This window comes from Lithobates pipiens, unplaced genomic scaffold (genome assembly GCF_037356315.1).
Source record: "Lithobates pipiens isolate NorthernLeopardFrog02 unplaced genomic scaffold, aLitPip1_a1.2 Scaffold_19, whole genome shotgun sequence".
NCBI lineage: Eukaryota > Metazoa > Chordata > Amphibia > Anura > Ranidae > Lithobates > Lithobates pipiens.
Genome location: NW_027507764.1, coordinates 536,816,788 through 536,828,725, shown reverse-complemented (window position 1 = coordinate 536,828,725; position 11,938 = coordinate 536,816,788). Strand labels below are relative to the sequence as shown.

General features: G+C 39.8%; 1 protein-coding gene across 10 annotated transcripts in view; it reads left to right on the top strand.

The window, feature by feature from the left end:
- The window catches only part of SYBU (syntabulin), a 76,044-nt gene extending 64,634 nt beyond the window's left edge, over positions 1-11,410 (top strand). For all 10 annotated transcript variants that reach the window (XM_077493236.1, XM_077493231.1, XM_077493229.1 and 7 more), the window contains 2 exons: positions 744-893; positions 8,303-11,410. In XM_077493236.1, the coding sequence (XP_077349362.1) occupies positions 744-893; positions 8,303-9,392 (1,240 nt within the window). In that variant the 3' untranslated portion in view covers positions 9,393-11,410. The remainder of the gene's footprint in view (positions 1-743; positions 894-8,302) is intronic.
- Positions 11,411-11,938: the final 528 nt, after the last annotated feature.

The window sequence follows — 11,938 nt, the reverse complement described above, 5'->3', positions numbered from 1 at the left end:
TTTCAACTCAAGGAAGGTCAGAGGTAATAGTGTAAGCTATAAGGGGCCCTGTGGCATCAAGTAACATGCCCGGGTTACCCAACAATATTGCATAAATAACACAGAGCAAAAAGACACAACACAAGTGTGTTCCATGATGCCAGTCTTCATTATATATAGAAGTGTGTTCCATGATGCCAGTCTTCATTATATATAGATGAGCTTTTAAGAAGTTTCTTGAGTAATCTCCTTAAAGTAGCCGTGTTTCTAGTGTGTAGATAACAAGATTTGGAGGGGAAAAGCCAATTTGGATGGGGAAGCTGATTTAGCCAATCATTTAAAGGAGTAAAAGTAAGGCCTCATTCACACCTGAGCGTTTTGTAGCTTGAAGCCTGAAGCTACAAAACGCTGGAGGGGGAAAAAATCCATTATTCTCAATGGAGATGGTTCACATCTCCACTCCATGTCACCTGAAGCCAAACGCCTGAAGCTGAACCAAGTTCTGGATCCTTTTTTGTTGCTCAAATTGGGCAGATTTGGGCATATTTCTTTTTACATTGATGACCTTTTGCCCTGGACAAAATCGCAGCAAAACGCGGCAAAAAACTCTGCAAAATCGCAGTAAAAAACAATGCATTGTCGCGGTAAAATCGCGTAATTTTATGCCTGGAAATGCTACGATCAGGTGTGAATGGGGCCTTAGTGAGTGTCATTAATACAGAGAGGAGAGCAGCGAATCAAAGACCTTTTTTTCTTGTCTATAGGCGCACCATGAAATATACATCTTGTGGAGATAATCACGGCATCAAGCCCCCCTCTCCTGAACAGTATTTGACTCCTCTACAGCAGAAAGAAGTCTCAATACGTCACCTGAAGGCAAAACTGAAGGAATCCCAGAATTCACTGCAAGAAAGGTACTATGTCTTTTCTGTATTTGTGTGCGTTATATTATAAGATATAGATAGATATATATATTATTACACACACACAGATATCTATCTATTTATTATACACATACACACAAATATTCCCCGGTGTGCTCTTCACTGCTGCAGTGATTCGCCCTTCCATATTCAGCACACTTTTGCGTAGCTATATGCAGTAAATTTATCATTTTCAGTTCATTTTGACCGCTTTCCATTAGAGCTGCACGATTCTGGCCGATATTTTTGCTTAGAATAAACATCACGATTCTTTCAGCATATTGACCAGTGTCAGAAAAAGGTTTAGTCTTCTAGTGGTCAAACTTCCCTCGTTTACAGACCAAAGTTAATTCCTTTTGATCTAAAAGGAGGAAGTGTTACAATGTTTCTCCTTATCTCTGTCTAAGCAATGTTCTCATAATCTTGGCAGGCTGCCTGGGGGTTTTTTTTTCTTTGACAACTATTGGTTGTGAGCAGGGAACGCTGCGTAGAATCGGGAAAATTTCTTTAAGATCGTGATGGGGGAAGAATAGCAATCTGATTCTTTAGTAAAGGAAAATAAGGCATATCCTATCGTAGTACAGCGCACCACTACCTCCTTTTCTTTAATAATCTGATTCTTTAACGATTAATCGCGCAGCTCTACTTTCCATCCAGTGGAAGAGTTGGATCAGCAGTCAGAATTTGATCCATTGTGCAGTGGAAAACAAGCAATACATTTCCAACAATGTTTTTGAAAGTGATCAGATTTCTCCCTCTGGTTCAATTGGGTAATTTTGATCCCAACTCCTTGTGGTTGAACGAAACCACCATTTTATGTCTTCAAAAAATAAATAAAAATGCAAGTGAAAGTTCCACCACTCTATCAGATTGTCACTTGTATAAAATTTTCAATCACGTCGTCACATTTCCTTCCATTCCTTCCTTCCTTCCATCCCTTCCTTCCTTCCATCCCTTCCTTCCTTCCATCCCTTCCTTCCTTCCTTCCATCCCTCCCTCGCTTCCTTCCATCCTTCCATCCCTCCCTTCCTTCCATCCCTCGCTTCCTTCCATCCTTCCATCCCTCCCTTCCTTCCATCCTTCCATCCCTCCCTTCCTTCCATCCTTCCCTCCCTTCCTTCCATCCTTCCATCCCTCCCTTCCTTCCTTCCCTCCCTCCCTTCCTTCCATCCCTCCCTTCCTTCCTTCCATCCCTCCCTTCCTTCCTTCCTTCCATCCCTCCCTTCCTTCCTTCCTTCCATCCCTCCCTTCCTTCCTTCCATCCCTCCCTTCCTTCCTTCCTTCCATCCCTCCCTTCCTTCCTTCCTTCCATCCCTCCCTTCCTTCCTTCCTTCCATCCCTCCCTTCCTTCCTTCCTTCCATCCCTCCCTTCCTTCCTTCCTTCCATCCCTCCCTTCCTTCCTTCCTTCCTTCCTTCAAAGCTGGACTCCAGCCTTACTTTTTTGCCCAGCTCCTCTTCTGAACTGAAATTGCTTAGTCTGATTTCACTGCACTCTGTGAGCTTCTCAGTGTGTAGTAGAAGGTTCAACAAGTCAAATAGAGGTGGTCTCATTACTAGCTGAAGGATATCCAGCAACATCTAGTCTTTTCATCCCCAGCCTGAATGTTCCTGGTCCACCACTTTCATTCATTGGATTTCATCTCTTTCAATCATGGAAGCGCAGCATCAAATGTTGGCATTACATAGGCAGTCTGTAGGCAAATATAGCCTGTCCATGAATGCCCATGCTTCCAGACCGAAATCTACCTCTCAAGGCAGTTTTATTTTTGCGAATCTTCTCCCAAGAGGCGGCCCACTGCTTGGTTCAGGGCTTAGAAGAATATTGAGGCAGGGTGCTATCATGGTTTTTTTTTTTTTTTTTTTTTTCAGTAATCTATGCACAGCACCCTGCTGGCCCCTCCCACCAGCTAATGAGGAATGCAGATTAAACAAAAAATTCAGATTTTCCTGGTTCTGTCCTTAAAGTGGTTGTAAAGGCACAAGGTTCTTTTACCTTCATACAGTCTATGCATGAAGGTAAAAAAAAAAGTTCTGTCTGCAGGATTTCTGTTTTACAGGATGCATGCGCGGGGAATAGTCCGTGTGGTAATGGACACACAGAGCCATGGCTCGGGGGCGTGCCTGCTTGGGTTCCCCCACAGCATGCAGGCACGCTCCCATTAGGAGCACCGGCAGGGGACCCGAGAAGAGGAGGATCCAGCCTGCTCTGTGCAAAACCAACTGCACAGAGGAGGTAAGTATAACATATTTGTTATGAAAGCCTTGTTTAAAAGAAAAAAATAAATAAAATCTTTGCCTGTCTCTGGACTCAACTTTATCACCAGGATAAGGATCATTCTTTTATGAATGTCATTTTTAAGTCTCATTGGACTTATGGCCACAAATTACTGTCACTTGAAAAGAAGTAACTTTATCTTGATGATGGCTGTTTGTATTACTGTATCTTCTCAATAGCTTGTCTAAGTGAAATCTCCAGAAATACACTATTTTATATGAGGTCTCAGTCTCTGTAAAGAGGCATTGAGCCCTCTTGCTGGTGATCTCTAGTGATGCATTCCAGGCTACTTGATTTTTCCCACTGCCTGGGGAGTGGGGACACAGTTTTCTAATTTTGCGATATTCTGAAATGATCACTCCCATATCTTTCTCTTCTGTCGCTTTTTCCTACTAATTTTTCTACTTTATAGGAAGATTATTTTTGCCTACGTGCATTATTTCTTATAAACTTTGGAGTGTAGTCTCTACTGCTTTGACCAATCTTCCAGCAATGGTACATTTCCCGGTTATCAAGTCTCTAGGATTATTAACAGGGCCGTCTTTAATATTGATTGGACCCTGGGCAAAAATTTTCTTGGGGCCCCTCCCCCCCCCCCCGCCACCTGCTCTGAGACATACAATAACAACTAGACTTGAAATCAGTTTACTGAATCAGATCAAGCAGCAATATGCTGTTACTGCTTACTGACTGGTTGCTAGAGGTTACAGCACACATTACGGCTCACCGATTAGTTGCTAGAGGTTACAGCAAATGATTTCTGCTTTTAGTTGATTTAGAGATTACTGTATAGTAATACTGCTCACTGATTGGTTGCTTGAGGTTATAGCACATCATCGCTTCACTTCAGGGGGGCATGATATACATATATGCAGCTGTTTGCCACTATTCACATATGAATGCCTTTTATTTACATGTAAACACAGGGTCTGCAGGTGAGTCATCTGTACACAACAATGGAGCAGAGCAGGGCAGCATTAGTATCAGCACATGACATATCGGGACACAGCACGGGACAAAAACTTCAAGGAACAAGGGAACTGAAACTGGGATAGTTGGCAAGTATGAGGCAGCTGCTTTGGACCCCACAACAATAACAGGGCCCATGGCAGCTGTCCCTTTTGCCCTGCCTTAAAGACGGCCTTGATTATTAACGCTATTACGCACCTTTTCATGTTCTCAGCTAAAAAGGTAGAACTTAAAAATCAAGCCTTCAGGACCTAATACAGAGCCCAGTACACTATTAATTATTGGTATCTATTGCAGATGTGCCCAATTTACAAGTGCACTTATACAAATATTAATGTGACACTCATGGCCAACATCTGTCTTGAATACATTTTAGAACAAAAAAGAGAAGGCTAATCGGACTATATAGGCCAAACAGAGTGTATATAAAATCATAAAGTATTATCTCTTTAGATGATTGCTATACTGTTTTTTTTTTTTTTTTTCATGTATACTGATGAAGCTAATTTTGGTGAAACGCATCAACATGAGGACCTTGTAATACGCATTGAAATCTGCTAAACATGTCATTTATTAAGTCTTATAAGCACAGCTACATAATTATCTGAATGATGCAAATATGCTGTATTATTTTAAACCTGTTTTATAATCAAACATTATTTTTATATACACTCAGTGTTTGGCCTATATAGTCTGATTTTCCTTCTCTTTTTTTGTTCTCAATATACAAGCAATGGCATGCAATGCCAAGCTGCTGCTAACAAAGCAAAGCGACTATTGGCACGCATTAAAAAGGGGATCAACTCCAGAGATAAAATAATTCTCCCGTTCTACAAGACTCTGGTCCGGCCGCACCTGGAGTATGCTGTCCAGTTCTGGGCACCAGTCCTCAGGAAGGATGTACTGGAAATGGAGCGAGTACAGAGAAAGGCAACAAAGCTAATAAAGGGTCTGGAGGATATTGGTTATGAGGAAAGGTTGCGAGCTCTGAACTTATTCTCTCTGGAGAAGAGCCGCTTGAGAGGGGATATGATTTCAATATTAAAATAACGTATTGGTGACCCCACAATAGGGATAAAACTTTTTTGCAGAAGGGAGTTTAACAAGACTTGTGGCAACTCATTAAAGTTAGAAGAAAAAAGGTTTAACCTTAAACTATGTAGAAGGTTCTTTACTGTAAGAGCAGCAAGCATGTGGAATTCCCTTCCACAGGCGGTGGTCTCAGCGGGGAGCATCGATAGTTTCAAGAGACTTATATAAGCACCTTAATGGCCGCAACATACAGGGATATACAATGCAATACTGACATACAATCACACACATATAGGTTGGACTTAATGGACTTATGTCTTTTTTGAACCTCACCTACTATGTAACAAGTGCACTGATATCTATCCTATAGCCAGTGATATCCACTGATGCACCAGACTTAAAGCTAACTCCAGAGATTACATATTTTGAATACTTAAATTGAGCCAGCTTGGCACATTGTAAGTATGTATACATGATACTTGATCGTCTTCTGAGGAAGCTGTAAATCGCTGTAGTAGCTTGAGCACCCTGTCATAATGTTCAAGTGCTGTGCCAAGCAGCTGCCCTTCTACATTGACCTACAGCTTTCTCAGACGCTGATCGGATTTCACACATGCATACTTAACCACTTCAGCCCTGGAAGGATTTACCCACCTCCTGACCAGACAATTTTTTGCCACATGGCACTACGTCGCTTTAACTGACAGTGGCGCGGTCCTGTTGGTGTTGTACACAAAATTTGATGTCCTTTTTTTTCCCACAAATAGAGCTTTCTTCCCGAGGTATTTGATCGCCTCTGCTGTTTTTTATTTTTTGCGCTATAGAAAAAGACTGCCAATTTTGAAATATTTTTAACTTTTTGCTATAATATCCCCCCCCAAAAAAAAAAAATTTTCATCAGTTTAGGCCAACATGTATTCTTCTATATATCTTTGGTAAAAAAAAATTGCAATAAGCGTATATTTTGGTTATAGCATCTACAAAATAGGGGATATATTTGTGGCGTTTTTATAAATAATTTTACTTTTATTTTTTTTACTAGTAATGGTGGTGATCAGCAATTTTTTATTTTTTGTGGGGATTGCGGTGGACAGATCAGACGCTTTTAAAACTTTTTTGGGACCATTGGGGGCTACCCCAAAGCACCCTCCCCATGTTGAGGGCATGTGGCCTGGTACAGTTCAGGAGGGAGAGGGCTTTTCCTGTGGCATGCCAGGTTGTGTGCTCGGATAAGAGTCTGGTATGGATTTTGGGGGGTGGGGCCCTACACCCTTTTTCTTTAAAAAAAAAAAAAATTGGTGCAGGGTTCCCCTTAATTTTTATATCGGACCCGAAGGGCCTGGTATGGATTTTAGGGGGACCCCCGCGCAATTTTTTATTTTTTTTTGGTTCGGGGTTCCCCTTAATATTCATACCAGACCCAGAAGGCCTGGTAATAAACACATTTTTTCAATTAGTTTTTTTATTTTTATTTTTTTTTATCTATATTGCAGAGACCCAACAATTCATTACAGCCGCAATCAGTTTTAAATGACAATTTTTCCTTTAGAAATGTAATTTTGCTGTGGTACTGTTCTAAACACGGGAAAAATGCACCACTTTACAGGCATACTATAGACACCCCCAAGCACGATATTTAAAGGAATATTTCATTTTTATTGTTTCACTTTAAGCATTAAAAAAAAATTGGTGCTCCTGAAAAAACTGCCATTTTTGTTTAAAAAAAAAAAAAAAAATTGCATTTGCACTGGGGTAGGATCCGGGTCCCCAAACACATTTTATGACAACAACTTGCATACAAGCCTTTAAAATGAACACTTTTGATTATTCATGTTAGTGCTCCATAGACTTTAACGCTGTTTGTGTGTTCTGCCAAATTTTTTGCCCGTTCCCACGTTCTGCTGCAAACTGAACTGGGGGGTGTTTGGCTCATCCCTCAAACCTGAGAATTGCCCATTCAACCAAATCCTTTACCTATATTCTACCTTAATTGCTTCTTTCTCTGTATTGCAGCCTTTGTTTCCTTATTGTTTGTGAGCCTTCTTAGATGTCTGTGTGGAATTTTCTGCCTATAGCTGGCCATACACCATACAATTTTATTATTCAATTTCCTTTATATTTATGTTAAACTGTGTAGTACAAGGGCCTGCCTGATTGCACACAAACTGAAAGTGTTCAGATTTGACCTCCTATTATTTGGTTTTGGTAAATCTAAAGGAAATCTATAGAAGAAAATTGTATAATGCATGGCCAGTCTTAGATTAGGCAACAATTTAAAAGACCTAGATTATGTTAAACTGCATTTTTCTACTATTCTGATGTATAGCCTTAACTAAGGGAGTTGCATGTCCCTAATGGGCTACCAGATTGAAAACGTTATATATTTAAAGGGTAAGTTCATAATTGGGAACATGTTACATGTGCCACACGATTTTAGGGTGGAACGTGTAACAGGTTCCCAGTGCTGCCCCCCTCCCTGTGACATCTAGTACAGGGAACTTCTCCCCGTACTGCTGTCACTGTGTGAAAGGGGCTCTGTGTGTCTGAACTACAAGCCCCGACATACTTAGTGGCTGTCAGCTTGTAGTTCTCAATGAACTATCACGACGCTGTGGTAGTTCATGGACCCTTCCTGTCAGGGAGTATCAGCTTACCCGTACGGCATATACGGGCAAGCAGATAGACTGACCACGTGCAGGAGATCTACTGATCGCTGATGCAATGCTTTCCAGGCTCCTGCAACAAAAAATAATAAATGTACTTTTTTTTTTTTTTTTTTCTGCAAAAAAAGTGCATTTATTTTTTAACTTATCCTTTAATGATTAACCATAGTCATATCTGTGAAATTCGTATATATTTCACTTTATTATAGATGTATTTTTGTTTTTTATGTATGCCGTGCCTTTTCTTTTATTTATTGTATACTCAAAATGGCCCTCACTCCCGTTCACCTTTACTGGAACTGAAATTGCAATTTGAGGTTCCATCTGCTGGTGTAGTCTGGTATTGCCCCTGCTTCAGTCTTATGCATGTCTTAATGTATTGAATCAGGAGAACTTGACATTGGCCAATCCAAGGGTCTTTGTTATTTGTAGTATAATAAACATTATTTTGACATTACAGGGAAGCAGAAATAGAAGACTTGAAGTCTCAGCTGGCTCGTATGAGGGAAGACTGGATTGAAGAGGAATGCCATCGTGTTGAGGCCCAGCTCGCTCTGAAAGAAGCTCGAAAGGAGATCAAGCAGCTAAAGCAGTTCATTGAAACTATGAAAAACAGTTTGGCTGAGAAAGACAAAGGAATACAGAAATACTTCATAGACATAAATATTCAAAACAAGAAATTGGAGACCCTTCTGCGTACTATGGAATTGGCTCAAGATGAAGAATTTCGAGATGAACCGTGTTTGGATTATTTTTGTAACTCTCCAGGAGCTTCTCTGACTGAAAGTGCAATTTATGATAAGATGTCAGAAGGACTTCTAATGGAGGACCAGGCAACTGAGGAGATGGCAGACTGCGATCTCCTTTTGAATGATGATCTGGCAAACCGAGATGACCTTTACGATGAGGTCTTGATGGAAACAAGAAGTGATCTTGGTAGCTTGGCAAATCTAAATTCTACCAAATTGCAATCCACAGCTTGTTTTGATAAAGAAATTGAGAAAATACATTCCAAGTGGGCCCAGGGTTCACAAAGGATGGAACAGGCAATCCAAACTGATGTTGTTCCTTACAGCCTTGACCTTGAAAAATTCATCTTCAAGATGTATAAGGCCCATAATGACCATCCTATTAATACATCATCTTCCATTATGTGTGGTCTCCATGCCAAGTGTTCTGATTCCACAAATCTCATTGACTTGACCCCTGATGATCCAAACGTTGCTATCCTTTTAACCCCTGACTCTCTGGACAAGGATACCCTTTCAGTCTCAAACCGTGCCATGAAAGAACTTGATTTTGGAGGACCTTTGCCAGAGTTGCCAAGCAGAGATATGCAACACACGTGCATAGCTAAAAGACACTGGAGTGACCATTTTTTGACCGACCTGTTTGTGGTGGCTGTGCCCATTATTCCTACAGTTCTATGGGCATTAAGTGCACGAAGAGGATATCCAGACCCTGTGTATAACATTGGCACTATGATGCGTGGCTGTTGTCTAATGGCTTTGCATACTCTTAGGAAAACATCCTACAGCCCTTATATTTAAACCCTACCTTTTTGTTTCTTCTAGAATGTTAATAGGACACTGTCCTTTTCTATATGCTTAAAGGGGAATCTGTATACTACCTTCTAATTAGTTTTAATCTTCTCTTGTAATCTACTAGACCCATGCGGTTCCTAGGATATGGATATAATGCCAGCACTTTGTCAATTGAGTGCAGCTTTTGATCACTTTGTGTTGCTTGCATGATGTCCAGGAAGCAAAGTCTAAAACAAAATGGAGCGCAAACAACTCACATTGACTTCATGCTGGAATTAAATTACTACCAAAGGATACCAGTTTTAAATATGGTAGCAGTAATGATGAGCAATGTAATGTTTTACAACCACCATCAATAATAATTGTTTTAAAGTGATTGTTCAGAATGAATTCCCCGATCATGGATTGACACCGTTCCCTTTACTCCATGGCTTTTTTTTTTTTTTTGTACCTTGATGGATTGCTGCTAGATTCTGAAGTTTATGGAAATTTGTTATTTCCCCTTTAATGCATTTTGCTTGCATAGAGCACTTATCAAATTGAATAAATTCAGTTTGTCATATTTGCACCTATTTTTTTTATTTGCACTTTATCACCTCTCACTTTCAGCTTCTTTTGCAGAAGCAAAATTAATTGAAAATAATAAATTTAATAGCTTTTCTTCTCCCCTAACAACTATTGCACTAAATGTACTAAAGAACAAAAGTTTTTGAATGTTATAAATGCACTTCTAAATTCTAAAATTCTTTATATTGCAGCCTTGCTGCTCATATTGAGTTTATTAGCTATGTGTGTGTTTTTTTTTTTTTTTTTTTTTTTTTTTATTTCCCTTACTCTCCTGCACTGGGAACATTCACTGATCTCGAAGTACTCTTCTTTAAAGGGATTGTCCACCCAGCTGTTAGATTTAAGTGGTCGTCATACTGATGACTTTTGGCATGTCAGTTATGGATGTATGGTGGCATGTTGAATCCCCCACTGGTTGCGTATGTTTCTAAGGGGCTCCAGTGCCAAGAATTCTGCAACCAAATACCAGTTTTGCCAACCTGTCACTGCCATGAGGACCTCTGACTCTTGCTACTGAATTTGTTTAATTATTTTTTATTTTTTTTACCATCCAGAATTCCACTGGATAACCGAAAATGCCTTTTTTTATAATGTTACAATGGCTGCCGCAGGGGCAAAGCTGGGAAATTTGCCAAGGACTGCTTGCTCCTCGAGTCTACAAGAGATAAAATGAGGAAATGGGGCATTTAACATAGTTTCTACCCCATGGCTGGAAAAATTGTGTGTGTGTGTGTGTGTGTGTGTGTGTGTGTGTGTGTGTGTGTGTGTGTGTGTGTGTGTGTGTGTGTGTGTGTGTGTTTTGGTCTTTCATTTTGTTTTGTTTTCCTGACGATGGAAACGGGTGATGGTTGTCCCTTTTTAACTGATTTTCTTTACTGGTTTGTGACTTGTTTGTTTTTACCAGCCTATTATCTGATACAACCAGTCAAAAAAACTAAGTGCTGGAAATTGCACTATAAAATACTCAAGGGACAACTTGAAACTGTTTTAAGAGACAACTCAGATCTGTAGCTGGATGGAGACTCTCTTGAATGTAATCTACTTTGTTGTTGTATTTGTATACAATGTTGAAGTGTCCATAACGTTCTGAATATTCCTAGCACAGTTGCCTCATTTCATAGAGCCCCACATTCTGCTGTAGGTATGCTTGGCTATCTGTGAAGTAAATATTGTTACCTATGGTAATGTAATGTTCTATTAGTACCTGCATTGTGTCAGAGCATGTTCGTACCCAGAGATGTGCCTGTATATCAAAGAGGTTATTGCAAAGTGTTTACAGTGTAACGTAGCATGGTGAGATGTATTTATAAACCTTAATGTGTACAGTAAATATATAAAAAAAAAAAGTTGGTTTCCTTATTTATTATGTACTTTTTGTGTTGCTGTAGGCAAACACATTTTGCTTGTCCAATGTCTGTATGTACAGATTCAATAAACTGACCTTATCTATCTGCTTATTTTGGTGTCTTCTTCACTTTTGCACACTCCTTGAATCTTGTATGGCAATGATAGAGTTGTCACAATTTTGTAACTGCCATTCTGTTATGTAAAGTAGCTGCTCTCAGCAGTCAAGCAGTCTAGTGAAAAATAGCAATATTTGTACATTATATCTTTATTGCTGGCAAAACTAGGCGGAAGAAATATTTGGTAGGACCAGGAAAAGTTGCAACCTGTTGTATTTTTTATTTTTTTTTCCAGTAGAGTCCTGGTGACTTTTTTTTTTTTTTTTTTTTTTTTTTTTTTCTTCATACATCATGGGACACAGTCAGCCAATATTCATTACCTACTGGGTTATACTCCATCACCAGGTGACTGGACACTGGTAGACCAAAGGTCTTCAGACAGGAAGTGATCCCCTATATAACACCTCCCACACAGGAAGCATTTCTGTTTTTTACCTGCGTCTGCAAGGTGGATGGCATAGTTTGTTTTGAGCTCTCTGACCTCCAGGTTTCTAGCTCCACAAACGGTTCTTAAATGAATAA